This window comes from Pelophylax lessonae (genome assembly GCF_965119305.1).
Source record: "Pelophylax lessonae genome assembly, chromosome: 6".
In the NCBI taxonomy this organism is placed as follows: domain Eukaryota; kingdom Metazoa; phylum Chordata; class Amphibia; order Anura; family Ranidae; genus Pelophylax; species Pelophylax lessonae.
In genome coordinates this window covers 107598323-107612925 of record NC_138773.1, presented here as the reverse complement: position 1 = coordinate 107612925, position 14603 = coordinate 107598323, and the positions used below count along the sequence as shown (strand labels likewise).

Sequence of the window (14603 nt, the reverse complement as noted above, 5' to 3'; positions counted from 1 at the left end):
CCTTCTGCGAGCGGAGTCCCCGACTGCTCTGGTGGAAAACCTGGAAATCACCATACAAACTCTGAAGGAGTTCGGCTGGATTCTGAATCTTCAGAAGTCTGCTCTGGTCCTGTCCACAAAGCTGAAATATCTGACTCTGGCCTTAGCCAGAGTACTCCTTCCTCTGGACAAACTCCAGAAATGGCAGGCTGCAATTTGTCTCCTGCTGTCCAGCAGATGGTCATCCCTCCGGACTTGCATGCGGGTGCTGGGCCTGATGGTGTCTACCTTCAAGGTGGTTCTGTTTGCACAGTGCCATATGAGCTCCCTGCAAAAGGAGATTCTGGCCAAATGGGACAAGACACAGCAGTCCCTGGAAATCAGATCCAGCTTAGCCGGGGAATGAAGGAGTCCATAATATGGTGGCTTCGTTCTCCGGCGTTTCTGCTGGGCAAATCCTTCCTCCCCTTGTTTTGGACATTGGTCTCCACGGATGCCAATCTGTCCAGCTGGGGAGGCATCCTCAGCAAAAATTCTGCTCAGGGGATCTGGACACTGGGAGAGTCCAGACTTACCGATCAATGTCTTGGAACTCCGAACGATCAGACTGTGCCTTGACCATTGGATGGATCGTCTTCCGGGATGTCCAGTGCGCATTCAATCAGACAACGCCACAGTCATGGCTTATGTCAATCACCAAGGGGGCACAAAAAGTGTCCTGGTGGCTCGGGAGGTAGCCAGCATTCTAAGGAGGGAAGAATCGTTCGTTCTACCCCTCTCCGCCGTGTACATTCCCGGTGTAGAAAACTGGCAGGCGGATTAACTCAGTCGGCAGGCGTTGGACCAAGTGGAGTGGTCCCTTCATCCAGAGGGGTTTCATCAGTTGTGTGTCCGGTGGGGCATCCTCGAGGTGGCTCTGTTTGCGTCTCGGCCCAACAGAAAGGTGCCAAGGTTCACGGCTCGGTCATGGGATCCTCTGGTGCATGCCACAGACGCACTGGTGGCCCAGTGGGGTCAGTATCGTCTGATTTACGCCTTCCCTTCTCTCAAGCTTCTGCCAAGACTTCTACGCAGGATCGAGGCAGAAAAGATTCCAGTCATCTTAGTGGCTCTAGACTGGCTTCACCATGCTTGGTACGCCGATCTGGTGCGGCTGGTCGCCGACATTCGTTGGAAGCTTCCTCTCAGGGAGGATCTGCTGTCCCATTGACCAATTTTCTATCATGCTTTACAGTTGCTGGCTTTGACCGCTTGACTGTTGAACGCTAGGTGCTGATGGATAGAGGTTTATCGGAGTCAGTGGTTTCAACGTGGTTAAAAGCTAGGAAATCTACTTCTGGGAAGATCTAACAACGTACGTGGAAGACTTGCATTGCGTGGTGTAAGTCTCTTGGGATTCATCCTCGCTCCTTCTCGGTGGTGTGGATTTTGACCTTCCTTCAACAGGGGGTTGAACAGAAATTGGCCTTCAGTACCATCAAGGGCCAGGTGTCTGCTTTGGCAGTCTTCTTCCAATGACCCTTGGCCACACACTCCCTAGTGCCTACCTTTCTTCAGGGTGTCCGACATTTGGTTCCTCCAGTGCGGACCGCCTTGGGACCTCAATTTGGTGCTTTTGGTCCTCCGGAAGCCTCTTTTTGAGAACTTTCAGAGGGTTCCCTTGCTTATGCTGGCTCAGAAGGTGGCATTTTTGGTGGCTATCGCCTATCACCAGGGTGTTGGAATTGATGGCATTATCCTGTCGTTCACGTTACTTGGTGATTCACAGAGATAAGGTGGTTCTTCACCCCTGTCTGTCGTTTCTCCCAAAGGGAGTCTCTGATTTTCATTTGAATGAAGACAATATGTTGTCTTCCCTGTGTCCGAGGCCGAAACATCCAAAGGAAATTGCCTTGCATGCCTTGGATGTTGTCCGGGCAATTAGGGTGTACCTGGTAGCTACGGAGTCTTTTTGGAAGTCAGACTCAGTATTTGTGGTCACGGATGGGCCTCGGAAAGGGTTGTCCGTTTCCAGAAGGATCAGACAGACGGTGATTCAGGCCTATTCCATCAAGGGTCAGGTTCCTCCTTTCCCTGTCAAGGCTCACTCTACTCGGGCACTCAGTGCCTCCTAGGCCTTCTGTCATCAGGCCCCACTGACGCAGGTTTGTAAGGCGGCTACCTGGTCGTCGGTGCACACTTTCACAAAGTTATATAAAGTGAATATGTTGGCATCTGCGGAAGCTTTATTTGGCCGCAAGGTTTTGCAGGCTGCTGTTTAGAGAACTTGATCCTCTTTGAGGGTGTACCGTTTTTTTCAGGTGGGCTCCAGTTGTTTTGGTTGGCTACGGTTTAGCCTGGGGAATTTTTTTGCTGTTCCTACCCCTCATGTTTAACACTGCTTTGGGACATCCCAATGGTATGAAGATCAGGAGCTGTGTCCGTCAATGAACGAAAGAGAAAATGGGATTTCTCTTACGTCCTCCGACAGTCGCCGCCTCTTCATATTCGTCACATATGGGTATTAGACTTTGCTCCGAAGGAGTAGCTAGGCAACAGAATATGTTAATAAAGCTTTTAACATATCCAACATATCCCACCCTCAAGGGGTGGTCCCCTCAGTCAATACCCTCCTACTTCCTGCAACCATATCTCAGTTTTAATGTCTAGCTTGTCAGGAGTGGCTGGCTCTCTCTGTGCTGGGACTTTATGTCCCAGACTCTTTCTTCTTTTTAATATTTTGTTTGAGTTTTTCTCTCTACTTTTACTTAGCTGTTGTTTTATCAGCGTTAGTTAGTTCTTCGGACGAAGAGGATCATGCGGACTGGGTCTCGGGCTGATCCCCCTGGTCGCAGGTCGTGGGTCAGTGGCTTCCCAGTCTGCCATCGAGCGTTCAGCCAGGTAACGCTCCTGGCATAGTGAACGACCCATCCCTGTTCGGTGCAGGGATGCTTGGTGAGGTGGCTACCTCACTGGACGCTGTGTGGTTTCTTAACCCACGTTCGGAGCGTCTTGTATGCGACTCTCCCTGCCTCATGTGTAGCGGCTTGTTCGCCTGTGCGGGTCCCCCACACCATGGTGAGGTAAGTGTATTTATGTGGGGACCTGTCTGTCTGGAGGGGTGTCAGTCTGGGACTGTGTAACCTGTCTCTATGCACACTGTTTGTCTCCCTATCTCTCGGCTGCATGCTGTGGGCTGCAAGGGGGGGGGGGGGGGGGAGTTGTGTGACACTATGGGTGTCAGCATGATCAGTGTGGAAAGCTGTGTGCTGTGGGGCATGTTTTATGGCATGTTTGGGCACTTACAGCGATCGCTGCGGCGATCGGTTCTGTTTTTTTACATACAGACATGTGTGCATTACTGCACTGTGGAGCGACGGTTTCGGCGCCAAAAGACGCCATTTTGCCTGCCCTCGCTCCGGCCGCATGTTTTACATGCATGGCGGCCATTTTCTTGTAGCCTCCATAGGTTTACATAGAGCGCCCTAGCAGCATCACTTCCTCTTCCCAGGAACACCGATCGAGGCAGCAGCAGCGGCGAGGGTCTCCTCAGGTTTTATCCTTCTGTTTCTTGCTATCCATTGCCTGTGTTCAGTTTACATATCCCTGTGGGGGTCTCATTGTGCTTGAGTGTGACGCGGTGGGCTGCGCTTGCCGCGCTTGCTAAAAGGGGCAGTTAACCCTTGGTTGTCTGGCATTACAGGGGCAATGGATTCTCAGGAGGGCAAATTTCCTACAGTATTGGTGGAAAGCCAGGGGACCGCTGCTTCCCCCCCAGGGGGGGATTTAGCCACTATTGTGGCTGGCCTTGCTGCTCAGGTGCAAATGCTGGTGGCTGCTCAATCTACCAAAAGGCCCAGAGTTGTGCTCTCCTCTGATTCTGAGGGTGAAGGTGATGGGGCTGTTCTAGCAGGGGCTTCCCTATCGGGGTCCCGCTCCTCTCTTGATCTAGTGGGGTCTGAGGTGGAGGCTGAAGTTGAGGGGGTTGATAATTCTCCCCCTGGCTCGCCTGAAGAGCTTGCAATCATGGATGAGTTGATTGCTTCTATTAAGCAAACGCTGCGTTTGCAGGACGAAGTGTGTCCCCCCGCTGCCTTGGCGGCTTATGGGACGCAGAGGAAGCGCAGGACGCCACAGGTTTTCCCCTGCAATGCTGATTTTCAGCGCGCTGTTAAGGATCAATGGCGCGATCTGCGCAAACCTTTTGCGGTTCCAAGTAGATTCAAGCTGCGTTATCCTTTTTCACCTGCCACTGATGAAAGGTGGTGCGTGCCTCCACCAGTGGATCATGCGATTGCGGTTTTGAACAAAGCCACTGCGATTCCTGCAGAGGGTTCACCCATTTTCCATGATGCCACAGATAGGAGACTGGAGTCTCTGGCCCGTCATACGTATTCTGTTACGGGTTCTATGCTTAAAGCTCTGTTTGCTTCTCTCATGGCGGCCCAGGCGATCGCAAGTTGGACGCAGATGCTTAGGCGCGTCTTGGTGGCCGACTCGGCCTCGCCGGCGACCCTGGATATGGTGGATCAGATCCACCAGGGTGTCATGTATCTGTGTGATGCGGACCTGGACCTGATTCCGTTGGCTGCATGGGTGCACAGTGTGGCGGTGTTGTCTCGCCGCCTGCTTTGGTTAAAATGTTGGTCGGTGGACCAATCTTCGCGTAAGACCTTAGCCAATCTGCCTTATGATGGGTCTCGCCTTTTTGGGGAGTCCCTGGATGTGTTGATTAAGGGAATCACCGGGGGTAAGAGCACTCTCTTGCCTCATTTCCCCAAGGCTAAGGGGGCTTCTGGGAAGAAGCATGCTAATTTTCGGCCCCCTCAGGGGTCCTTTCGTGCCTTTCGGCCGCACTACAAGGGCAAGCCGTTCAAAGGTCAAGGCTCTCAGAAGAAGCCCTGGTCTGGTAAGCAGAAGTCCGGCCAATCCGGACCTGCAGCCCATAACAGTTCGGCCTGAAGGGGCGCCCTCACCCAGTTTTGGGGTGGGGGGACGCTTGCTCGGTTTTCTTCAGCCCTGGTTGGCCCGTGTGCGGGACAGATGGGTTCAGGAAATCGTTCGGTCTGGTTACAAGATCGAGTTTCTCTCTCGGCCGGAGAGCAGATTTTTTCCTTCAAATCTTCAACTGTCTCCGGAGCGCCTGCGGGACCTACACCTGGCGGTGCAGGACCTGAGGGCTCAGGGAGTGGTGGTTCCGGTGCCTCATCGGGACAGATTTCGGGGGTTTTATTCAAACCTGTTCACCGTGCCCAGGAAGGAGGGCAAGGTTCGTCCGATTCTGGACTTGAAGGCTCTGAACTGCTCTGTGCGGGTTCGCAAGTTCCGCATGGAATCCCTGCGGTCGGTGGTGGCTGCCCTGGTTCCGGGGGAATTCATGGCCTCCATCGATTTGAAGGATGCGTATCTTCACATCCCCATCTTCGAGGGTCACCAGAGGTACCTTCGATTTGCCATTGCGGAGGATCACTACCAGTTTGTGGCGTTGCCTTTTGGCCTCGCCTCGGCTCCGCGGGTCTTCACCAAGGTGCTTGCACCGGTTCTGGCGTTATTGAGGGCCCAGGGCATTTCTGTCCTGGGGTATCTGGACGACATTCTGGTTCGGTCTGCGACCAGCCAGGGTCTGGAGCAGGACCTGTCTGTCACGATGCAAACTCTGCAGGAGTTTGGTTGGACGATAAATTTTCCAAAGTCGGCACTGAGTCCGTCTGTTCGTCTTCCCTACCTGGGAATGATTTTGGACTCGGTGCAGGCGAAGGTCTTCCTGCCGGAAGACAAACTCAGAACTCTTCAGGAGGAAGTCAGGTCCCTCCGGGACGTTCCGCACTCATCTCTACGGACGTGCATGAGATGTCTGGGATTGATGGTCTCGGCCTTCGAGGCGATTCCCTTCGCCCAGTTTCACACGCGGGGTCTCCAAGCGGAGATCCTGTCCAAGTGGGACGGGCGACCTCAATCTCTGGATCTTCAGATCTCGTTGAGTCATCGCACCAGAAAAGACCTTCTGTGGTGGCTCCAGTCCCCGATGGTGTCCGGGGGCAAGTCGTTTCGTCCCATCTCGTGGACGGTAATCACCACGGATGCCAGCCTGTCGGGCTGGGGTGGTGTTCTGGGCGTTCTGTCCGCCCAGGGAACTTGGTCGGAGGCGGAGTCCTCCCTTCCGATCAACATTCTGGAATTGCGTGCGATAAGTCTCTGTCTTCGTCGCTGGACGGACCGGCTGCAGGGCTGCCCGGTTCGGGTGCAGACGGACAATGCCACGGCGGTGGCCTACATCAACCACCAAGGGGGCACCAGGAGTGCCCGAGCGGCTCGGGAAGTGGCCGACATTCTGTCTTGGGCCGAGACTCATGTCCCGGCGATAACGGCGGTTCACATTCCGGGGGTGGAGAACTGGCAGGCGGACTATCTGAGTCGCCAGACCCTGGATCAGGGGGAATGGTCTCTCCACCCGGCTGTCTTCCAGATGTTGTGCGCGAAGTGGGGTCTTCCAGATGTGGACCTGTTCGCGTCACGTCTCAACAACAAGGTGAGGAGGTTCGTGGCACGGACGCGCGACCCTCGGGCAGACGCGTCGGACGCGTTAGTGGCCCCGTGGCATCAGTACAGACTGATGTATGCGTTTCCACCGATCCAGTTGCTGTCCAGGTTCCTTCGCAGGTTTCAATCGGAACGCAACACGGTGATTCTTGTGGCACCGGACTGGCCTCGCCGGTCCTGGTACGCAGACCTCGTGAATCTGGCGGTCGTCGCCCCGTGGCGTCTGCCTCTTCGAGGCGATCTACTGTCTCAAGGACCGATATACCATCCTGCTTTACAGTCGCTGGCTTTGACGGCCTGGCTGTTGAAACCGAGGTCCTGAAGGAGAGGGGTCTCTCTCCGGAAGTCGTTCATACTTTAATCAACGCGAGGAAGTCTTCCTCTGGGAAGGTTTACTACCGTACTTGGAAGGCCTATTTTGCCTGGTGTGAGTCCAGGGGGTTTTCACCCCGCACGTACTCGGTGTCCCGTGTGCTGTCTTTCCTTCAAGCGGGTGTTGATCAGCGCTTGGCGCTGGCTACGATAAAGGGTCAGGTGTCTGCTCTGGCCGTTCTGTTTCAACGTCCCGTGGCATCCAACCTTTTGGTTGGCACCTTTATTCAGGGTGTGCGGCATCTGGTTCCTCCTAGGAGGGATCCTCTGCCCCCTTGGGACTTGAATCTCGTGCTATCTGTGTTACAACGTGCTCCTTTTGAACAGATCAGGGAGATCTCGTTGTCTATGTTGTCCAAAAAGGTCGCCTTTTTGGTGGCGATCACTTCGGCTCGCAGAGTGTCGGAGCTGGCGGCTTTGTCCTGCAAGTCTCCGTACTTGGTTATTCATTTGGATAAGGTGGTCTTGCGACCTAATCCTTCCTTTCTTCCGAAACGTGTTTCGGAATTCCATCTTAATGAGGACATTGTCTTGCCTTCGTTGTGCACGAAGCCTAAACATCCACAGGAGGTGAGATTGCACTCTTTGGATGTTGTTCGGGCGATCAGGGTTTACCTTCGATCGACTGAGTCTTTTCGTAAGACTGACTCCTTGTTTGTTCTTCCGGAGGGTCCTCGGAAGGGCATGGCGGCTTCGGCCTCTACCATCGCAAAATGGATCAGACAGACCATTGAACAGGCCTATGCCTTGCAGGGGAAGGTTCCCCCTGTGCCTGTGAAGGCGCACTCTACTAGATCTCTGAGTACGTCTTGGGCCTGTCGTCATGGGGCTTCTGTAGCCCAGGTGTGTAAGGCGGCGACTTGGTCGACCGTGCACACTTTCACAAAATTCTACAAAGTAGATGTTCGGGCATCGGCGGATGCTTCCTTTGGCCGCAAGGTTCTTAGTGCGGCTGTTCTCTAGGGTCCCTTGTTGGGGACTCCTGGCTGTTGGGATGAGTTTTGTATCCCCTGGTTTTTGCCTTTTCCTGGGTTGTTGCTCCTGTTGAGCACTTGTTTTTTGCTGTTGCCCAGCTGGTTTCCTTCCTTTGGTAAGGTTCCTTTCTTGATGTGGAAACTGCGTTGCCTTTCGGCGCGGATGTGTTTCCCACCCCTCATGTTTGCACTGCTTTGGGACGTCCCCATATGTGACGAATATGAAGAGGCGGCGACTGTCGGAGGACGTAAGAGAAAACGGAATTTTTGTAAAATCTTACCTGTAAAATTCCTTTCTCTGAGTCCTCCGACAGTCGCCGCCCCCGCCCCTCTTTTGGGGTTTGGTTGTATACTCTACTGCTATTCCACTAAAACTGAGATATGGTTGCAGGAAGTAGGAGGGTATTGACTGAGGGGACCACCCCTTGAGGGTGGGATATGTTGGATATGTTAAAAGCTTTATTAACATATTCTGTTGCCTAGCTACTCCTTCGGAGCAAAGTCTAATACCCATATGTGACGAATATGAAGAGGCGGCGACTGTCGGAGGACTCAGAAAAAGGAATTTTACAGGTAAGATTTTACAAAAATTCCGTTTTTTGACTTACCGTAAAATCTTTTTCTCTAATGTTCATTGACGGACACAGCACCCACCCCGCTGTGGAGTTGTAATCTTCTAACACTGCTTGTAACAAAACTGAGTACCTATAGTAGAGAGAGGGAGTTTACCCCCTGGGACTTCCCATAGGCGTAGCCAGATTCTTTTTCTGCCTAGTGTCCTACTCCTGTAGGGGGCAGTATAACCAAACAGTTATGTAGATCAGGAGCTGTATTAGTCAGTGAACATCAGAGAAATGGATTTTACAGCAAGTCTAAAATCCAATTTTTTTTAAATATTTAATTGTATTAAAATTTAACTTTTTAAAATAATATGAATTGAAATAAATATAAATTTATTATCGGCTATTATTGGCACCTTTAGCACAAGAAAAGCTTAAAAAAAACACATCCCTTTTAAATTGTGTGTTTGTCTTCACCGTACCAAAAACGCACCTTTATGCAGCTGCGGGGGAAAAGATCTAAGGAGAATGCTGAAGAGTGTCACTTGAGTGGCGGCTTTGAGGCTGCTGACATCACATGCGTGATGTTGGTGCCCAGCAGCAGTTTAAGGGCTTTTGCGTGTCTACGCAAGGGAGGCTTTTAAAGGTAAATAACATGCAATAAATATGTTAAATGCACGTACAGTATCTCACAAAAGTGAGTACAGCTCTCACATGTTTGTAAATATTTTATTATATCTTTTCATGTGACAACGCTGAAGAAATGACACTTTGCTACACTATAAAGTAGTGAGTGTACAGCTTGTATAACCGTGTAAATTTGCTGTCCCCTCAAAATAACTCAACACACAGCCATTAATGTCTAAACTGCTGGCAACAAAAGTGAGTACACCCCTAAGTGAAAATGTCCAAATTGGGCCCAAAGTGTAAATTTTTTGTGTGGCCACCATTATTTTCCTGCACTGCCTTAACCCTTCTGGGCATGGAGTCCTCTTCCACTCCTCCATGACAACATCACAGAGCTGGTGGATGGGATGTTAGAGACCTTGCGCCCCTCCACTTTCCGTTTGACAATGCCCCACAGGTGCTCAATAGGGTTTAGGTCTGGAGACATGCTTGGCCAGTCCATCACCTTTACCTTTAGCTTCTTTAGCAAGGCAGTGGTCATCTTGGAGGTGTGTTTGGGGTTATTATCATGTTGAAATACTGTCCTGTGGCCCAGTCTCCAAAGGGAGGGGATCATGCTCTACTTCAGTATGTCACAGTACATGTTGGCATTCATGGTTCCCTCAATAAACTGTAGCTCCCCAGTGCCGGCAGCACTCATGCAGCCCCAGACCATGGCACTCCCACCACCATGCTTGACTGTAGGCAAGACACACTTATCTTTGCACTCCTCACCTGGCTGCCACCACACACGCTTGACACCTTCTGAACCAAATAAGTTTATCTTGGTCTCATCAGACCACAGGACATGGTTCCAGTAATCCATGCCCTTAGTCTGCTTGTCTTCAGCAAACTTTTTGGGGCTTTCTTGTGCATCATCTTTAGAAGAGGCTTCCTTCTGGGACGACAGCAATGCAGACCAATTTTATGCAGTGTGCGGCATATTTTCTGAGCACTGACAGGCTGACCCCCCACCCCTTCAACCTCTGCAGCAATGCTGGCAGCACTCATATGTCTATTTCCCAAGGACAACCTCTAGATATGACACTGAGCACATGCAACTTCTTTGGTTGACCATTGCGAGGACTGTTCTGAGTGGAACCTGTCCTGTTAAACTGCTGTGTGGTCTTGGCCACCGTGCTGCAGCTCAGTTTCAGGGTCTTGGCAATCTTCTTATAGCCTAGGCCATCTTTATGTAGAGCAACAATTCTTTTTTTCAGATCCTCAGAGAGTTCTTTGCCATGAGGTGCCATGTTGAACTTTCAATGACCAGTATGAGAGAGTGAGAGTGATAACACCAAATTTAACACACCTGCTCCCCATTCACACCTGAGACCTTGTAACACTAACGAGTCACATGACACAGGGGAGGAAAAATGGCTAATTGGGCCCAATTTGGACATTTTCACTTAGGGGTGTACTCACTTTTGTTACCAGCGGTTTAGATATTAATGGCTGTGTGCTGAGATATTTTGAGGGGACAGCAAATTTACACTGTTATACAAGCTGTACACTCACGACTTTACATTGTAGCAAGGTGTCATTTCTTCAGTGTTGTCACATGAAAAGATATAATAAAATATTTACAAAAATTTTAGGGGTGTACTCACTTTTGTGAGATACTGTACTTAAAGTCTTATGGGAAGATTGTTGTTAAAATGAATGATCAGGTGACAGGGTCTCTTTAAAATAAGCCCTTCTGTACACACATGCCATAATGCAAATACCTGTATACAGCATATAACTGAAAATCATACTACCTCTTTCAGACTTTCTCATTATGCTTTTAATTATTGCAGACAGTTTTTGTGGAGTTTCCGGTTGCCAGGTGAGGCCCAGAAGATAGATCGGATGATGGAAGCTTTTGCAGCACGTTACTGTCTGTGTAATCCTGGGGTATTTCAGTCCACAGGTTAGTCTGAACAGAATAGAAAAGCTCTCATATTTTTGTTTTAAACCATTGTGTTCTAAAATGCTGAAGTCTAAACCCTTTGGAGTACGGCTGTATTATGTGTGGCTGAGTTATTTGTGTCTGAAGCTAAATTAGAGATGGTACTATAGATCATGGTTTCAGCAAGAGCCTGTTGTGAATTTGCAAGGCATTCATGGTATCAGAAGGCTTGCATTTTATCATCTGCATATTATTCAGTAAGAAAAATAGCAAGAAAAGCTCCTTGTTAAGTCTCTTCTTCCCATCTGTTGTAAAAAAAAAAAAATGTATATAGAGCTCAGTAGCTGAAGCTGAAATTAACAAATGTATTTAAAAAACATTTATCCATAAATTGTGCCCAACCCATCAGGCTAGGTTGAACATTTGTCCTGTGTGTTAATACACATTATGTAATTTTTTTTTAATTGTTTGTATGTAAGTATAAGAGATACAAAACAGAGCCTTTGGCCTAACCCCAGCTCACAACATAAAAACAAAGCATATCAAGAAAAAAAACGCTAATCAAACTTAACATCCCACTGCTTGCTGCTTAAAAATGGGTGGGAGAGTATTACCAATGAGGATGAGGGAATATTGTTTTTGCATCGTTAAAGGTCATTTGTCACCCCATCAATCGCAGCCCAGGAGTTCGAAGACAAAAAAGCAAGACCATGCCTGGACATACAATATACTGCATCAGGCACATTGGCATAAAGGGCTTAGCTGAAACTGGGTAAGGGTCTGAGAATTTAGGGTGGGCTATCTACAGGGCTATTCTTCCCTGTGGTAGTGGTCTCAGACTCCAGCCAGACATCCCATATTTTATTAAATTTCTTAGGGCATCCCCTATTCAAATATCCTTGTATAAGGGGATGGCTGAGTTGACCAGCGATTTCCATATATTTAATGTAGGGACTGTGGAGACCCTCCATTTAAGTATAATGCTTTTCCGGGTATAAAATAGGAGTAGACTTAGTAAAGTACAGATTGCCCTAGAGGGGGCCAGGGCATCCACCAACCCTAGGTTACAGACATCCACCTTCTGGGGTATAGAAATAGTTGTTAGGCTAGCAATAAAACTCTGTACACTCAACCAAAATACCTGCACTGGAGGGCAGTGCCAAATCTTGTGTATGTGATTGGCTGGGTGAGCCTGGCAATGCCAGCAGCCCGGTGGGCAACTAGGGTAAATCTTATTCAATCTTGTAAAATTATATCTATGTAATATTTTAAAATGGATCAGTCGGACCAGGAGGATAGGTGAAGGTGTGACATTATGTATTTTGTATGGGTAATGACCCTTAGGGCAGCTAAAACTGCACCTCATCCTTTTTTTATGAGTGCAGAACATGGTAGTTTGCTAAAGCGCAGTTGCATGGCCCTAATGCCTTGGGGTGTCATTCAAAATGAATAACTGCAGTGTACCAATGCACGTTACCGCAACATTATATTGTGAACCTGACCTTTTCGTTTTCATTTAAATAATGAATGTTGAGCCCAACCTTGTGGATCTCAGACCTATTTGATATTTTTTGTAACATTTAGTTAGTTGGTGCCCAGAATCAGTCTTTTTAAGCTATTCCCACACAAATGAAACCAAACAGATGTTCCTTGATTTAAATTGTTTCAGTAAAACTTTTCAGAACGATTATTCGTAATGATTTGTCATATGGGAGTGTGGCTTAACGCCATTTGTTTTTTATGAATGCAACTGACATTGGGATCTGGCATCTGACTGATTTGCAGCTAGAAAATGTGTACCACAGACATTGCCCTGATCAGCCTGTTTTTTTGGTGCCATATGGCATTGGCTTTCACTATTATTACAACAAGGTATTTACTTTAACTTTATTCCTTTGTAGCATATGTACTGTTTTAATGCACCAGCCAATTTACTGGCTTATATCTTCTTGGATCCAAACTCCAGGCAAATAGCTTAATGCACAGAATAAATATATGCATGGTAGTTGTTTTACTTGAGAGAGATTTATTTATATCCACCCAGCCCTGTCTACCAAGGGAGGGGACCTGATCTCTTTGCTGAAGTTTTACCCCCCATTAAGTGACTGTGCAGTGTAAGGAAAAGCAGCACACTGATGAGATTATCTCTGTCACTCTGCTCTGTCCTCCTATTAGCTTGTTCCTTCTGCTTCTTCTCCCTCCCCTTCTTTGAGTTCTGTTCTATAGACTGTAGAGAGGACTGCAAGAGATGATAGCGACTCAAATTCATATACTTGCACTACTAACAAAAAAATAAATAAATTTAATGATGTATCGATTACATGCTCGATAAATTTTTGATTTTTTTTTTTTTTCTGCATGGAGTTCAGCTTTAAGTTCTTGCTTTTGCATAAAGTAAATATTTATTCTGGACAGTATATACTGTATGACTGAGGACTGTATGCAGCTCCAATGATGACTGCAAAAAAAAAAAAAACTATCATAGGTGTTTTCCTAGACTGATAATGCCTTTATTTGGGTTCCTGCCGTGTTCTATCTAGTTTCTGTTTGCATAGCTGGTTTAGCTGTCTAATATTTTGTTGAGCCCTTCCTTGTCCAGGCTGCATTCAAACTATAGTGGGTCATGAACACACACAACATTTTATGGTGTTATTGTAACCCTATTTCAAATTAGGGCTCATTCACACATATGCGTTAAATCTGATGAAACAACTTGCATATTTGATGTGAGCATTTCAGTGACTTTTTTTTGCATGTTGAAATCAGTTCATGTCCTTTTTTATATACATGTTCACACCACATATTGTGTCATCCCGACCTTACATCAGAGTCCCCACCTGGGCCCCCCTCTTACATCAGAGACCCCACCTGGGCCCCCCTCTTACATCAGAGACCCCACCTGGGTCCCCCTCTTACATCAGAGCCCCCACCTGGGCCCCCCTCTTACATCAGAGCCCCCACCTGGGCCCCCACTCTTACATCAGAGTCCCCACCTGACCCTCCCCCTCTTACATCAGAGTCCCCACCTGACCCTCCCCCTCTTACATCAGAGTCCCCACCTGAGCCCCCCCTCGTACCTTAGAGTCCTGCCCCCCCCCTGTACATCAGAGTCCCCACCTGGGTCCCCCTCTTGCATCACCCCCCCCCCTTACATCAAAGTCCCCACCTGAGCCCGCCTTACCCCAGCAGGAGGTGGAGCAAGCCTAGACACACTGCGGGCACACACACTGCTTCTCCCAGTACTAAACACTTCTCTCTCCTCTCCCAAAACAAATACACTTCCTGTCACATGACCAATAATATTTGCTTGTTTTTTTTTTTTGTTCCCTGCTGACAACTAAATATAAACACAGGGGCCCCCAGATCCCCCTTCTTCTATGTGAATGAGTATGGGGTACGTTGTACCCCTACTCATTCACCAAAAAAATGTAATAAAACCACACACACTGAGTTTTTGACAAGTCCCTTATCATAAAATAAAAAATGGTGTAGATCCATCACAGAGAACATCCACCACCGACCCAAAAAAAAAAAAAGGTGTGCACCCAACAAAGGCTCCTGCTGTTTAACAGATTTGCCGCCTCCCACTGCTAAATAAACTAAGGGGCATGGCCACCCGATGATGCCACTGGGCGACACTGA

General features: G+C 48.7%; 1 protein-coding gene across 2 annotated transcripts in view; it reads left to right on the top strand.

Annotated features, from left to right (window-relative positions):
• Positions 1 to 14603, top strand: part of CYTH3 (cytohesin 3) — a 291259-nt gene that overhangs the window by 178670 nt on the left and 97986 nt on the right. For both annotated transcript variants that reach the window (XM_082261091.1, XM_082261090.1), the window contains exon 7: positions 10870 to 10982. In XM_082261091.1, the coding sequence (XP_082117217.1) occupies positions 10870 to 10982 (113 nt within the window). The remainder of the gene's footprint in view (positions 1 to 10869; positions 10983 to 14603) is intronic.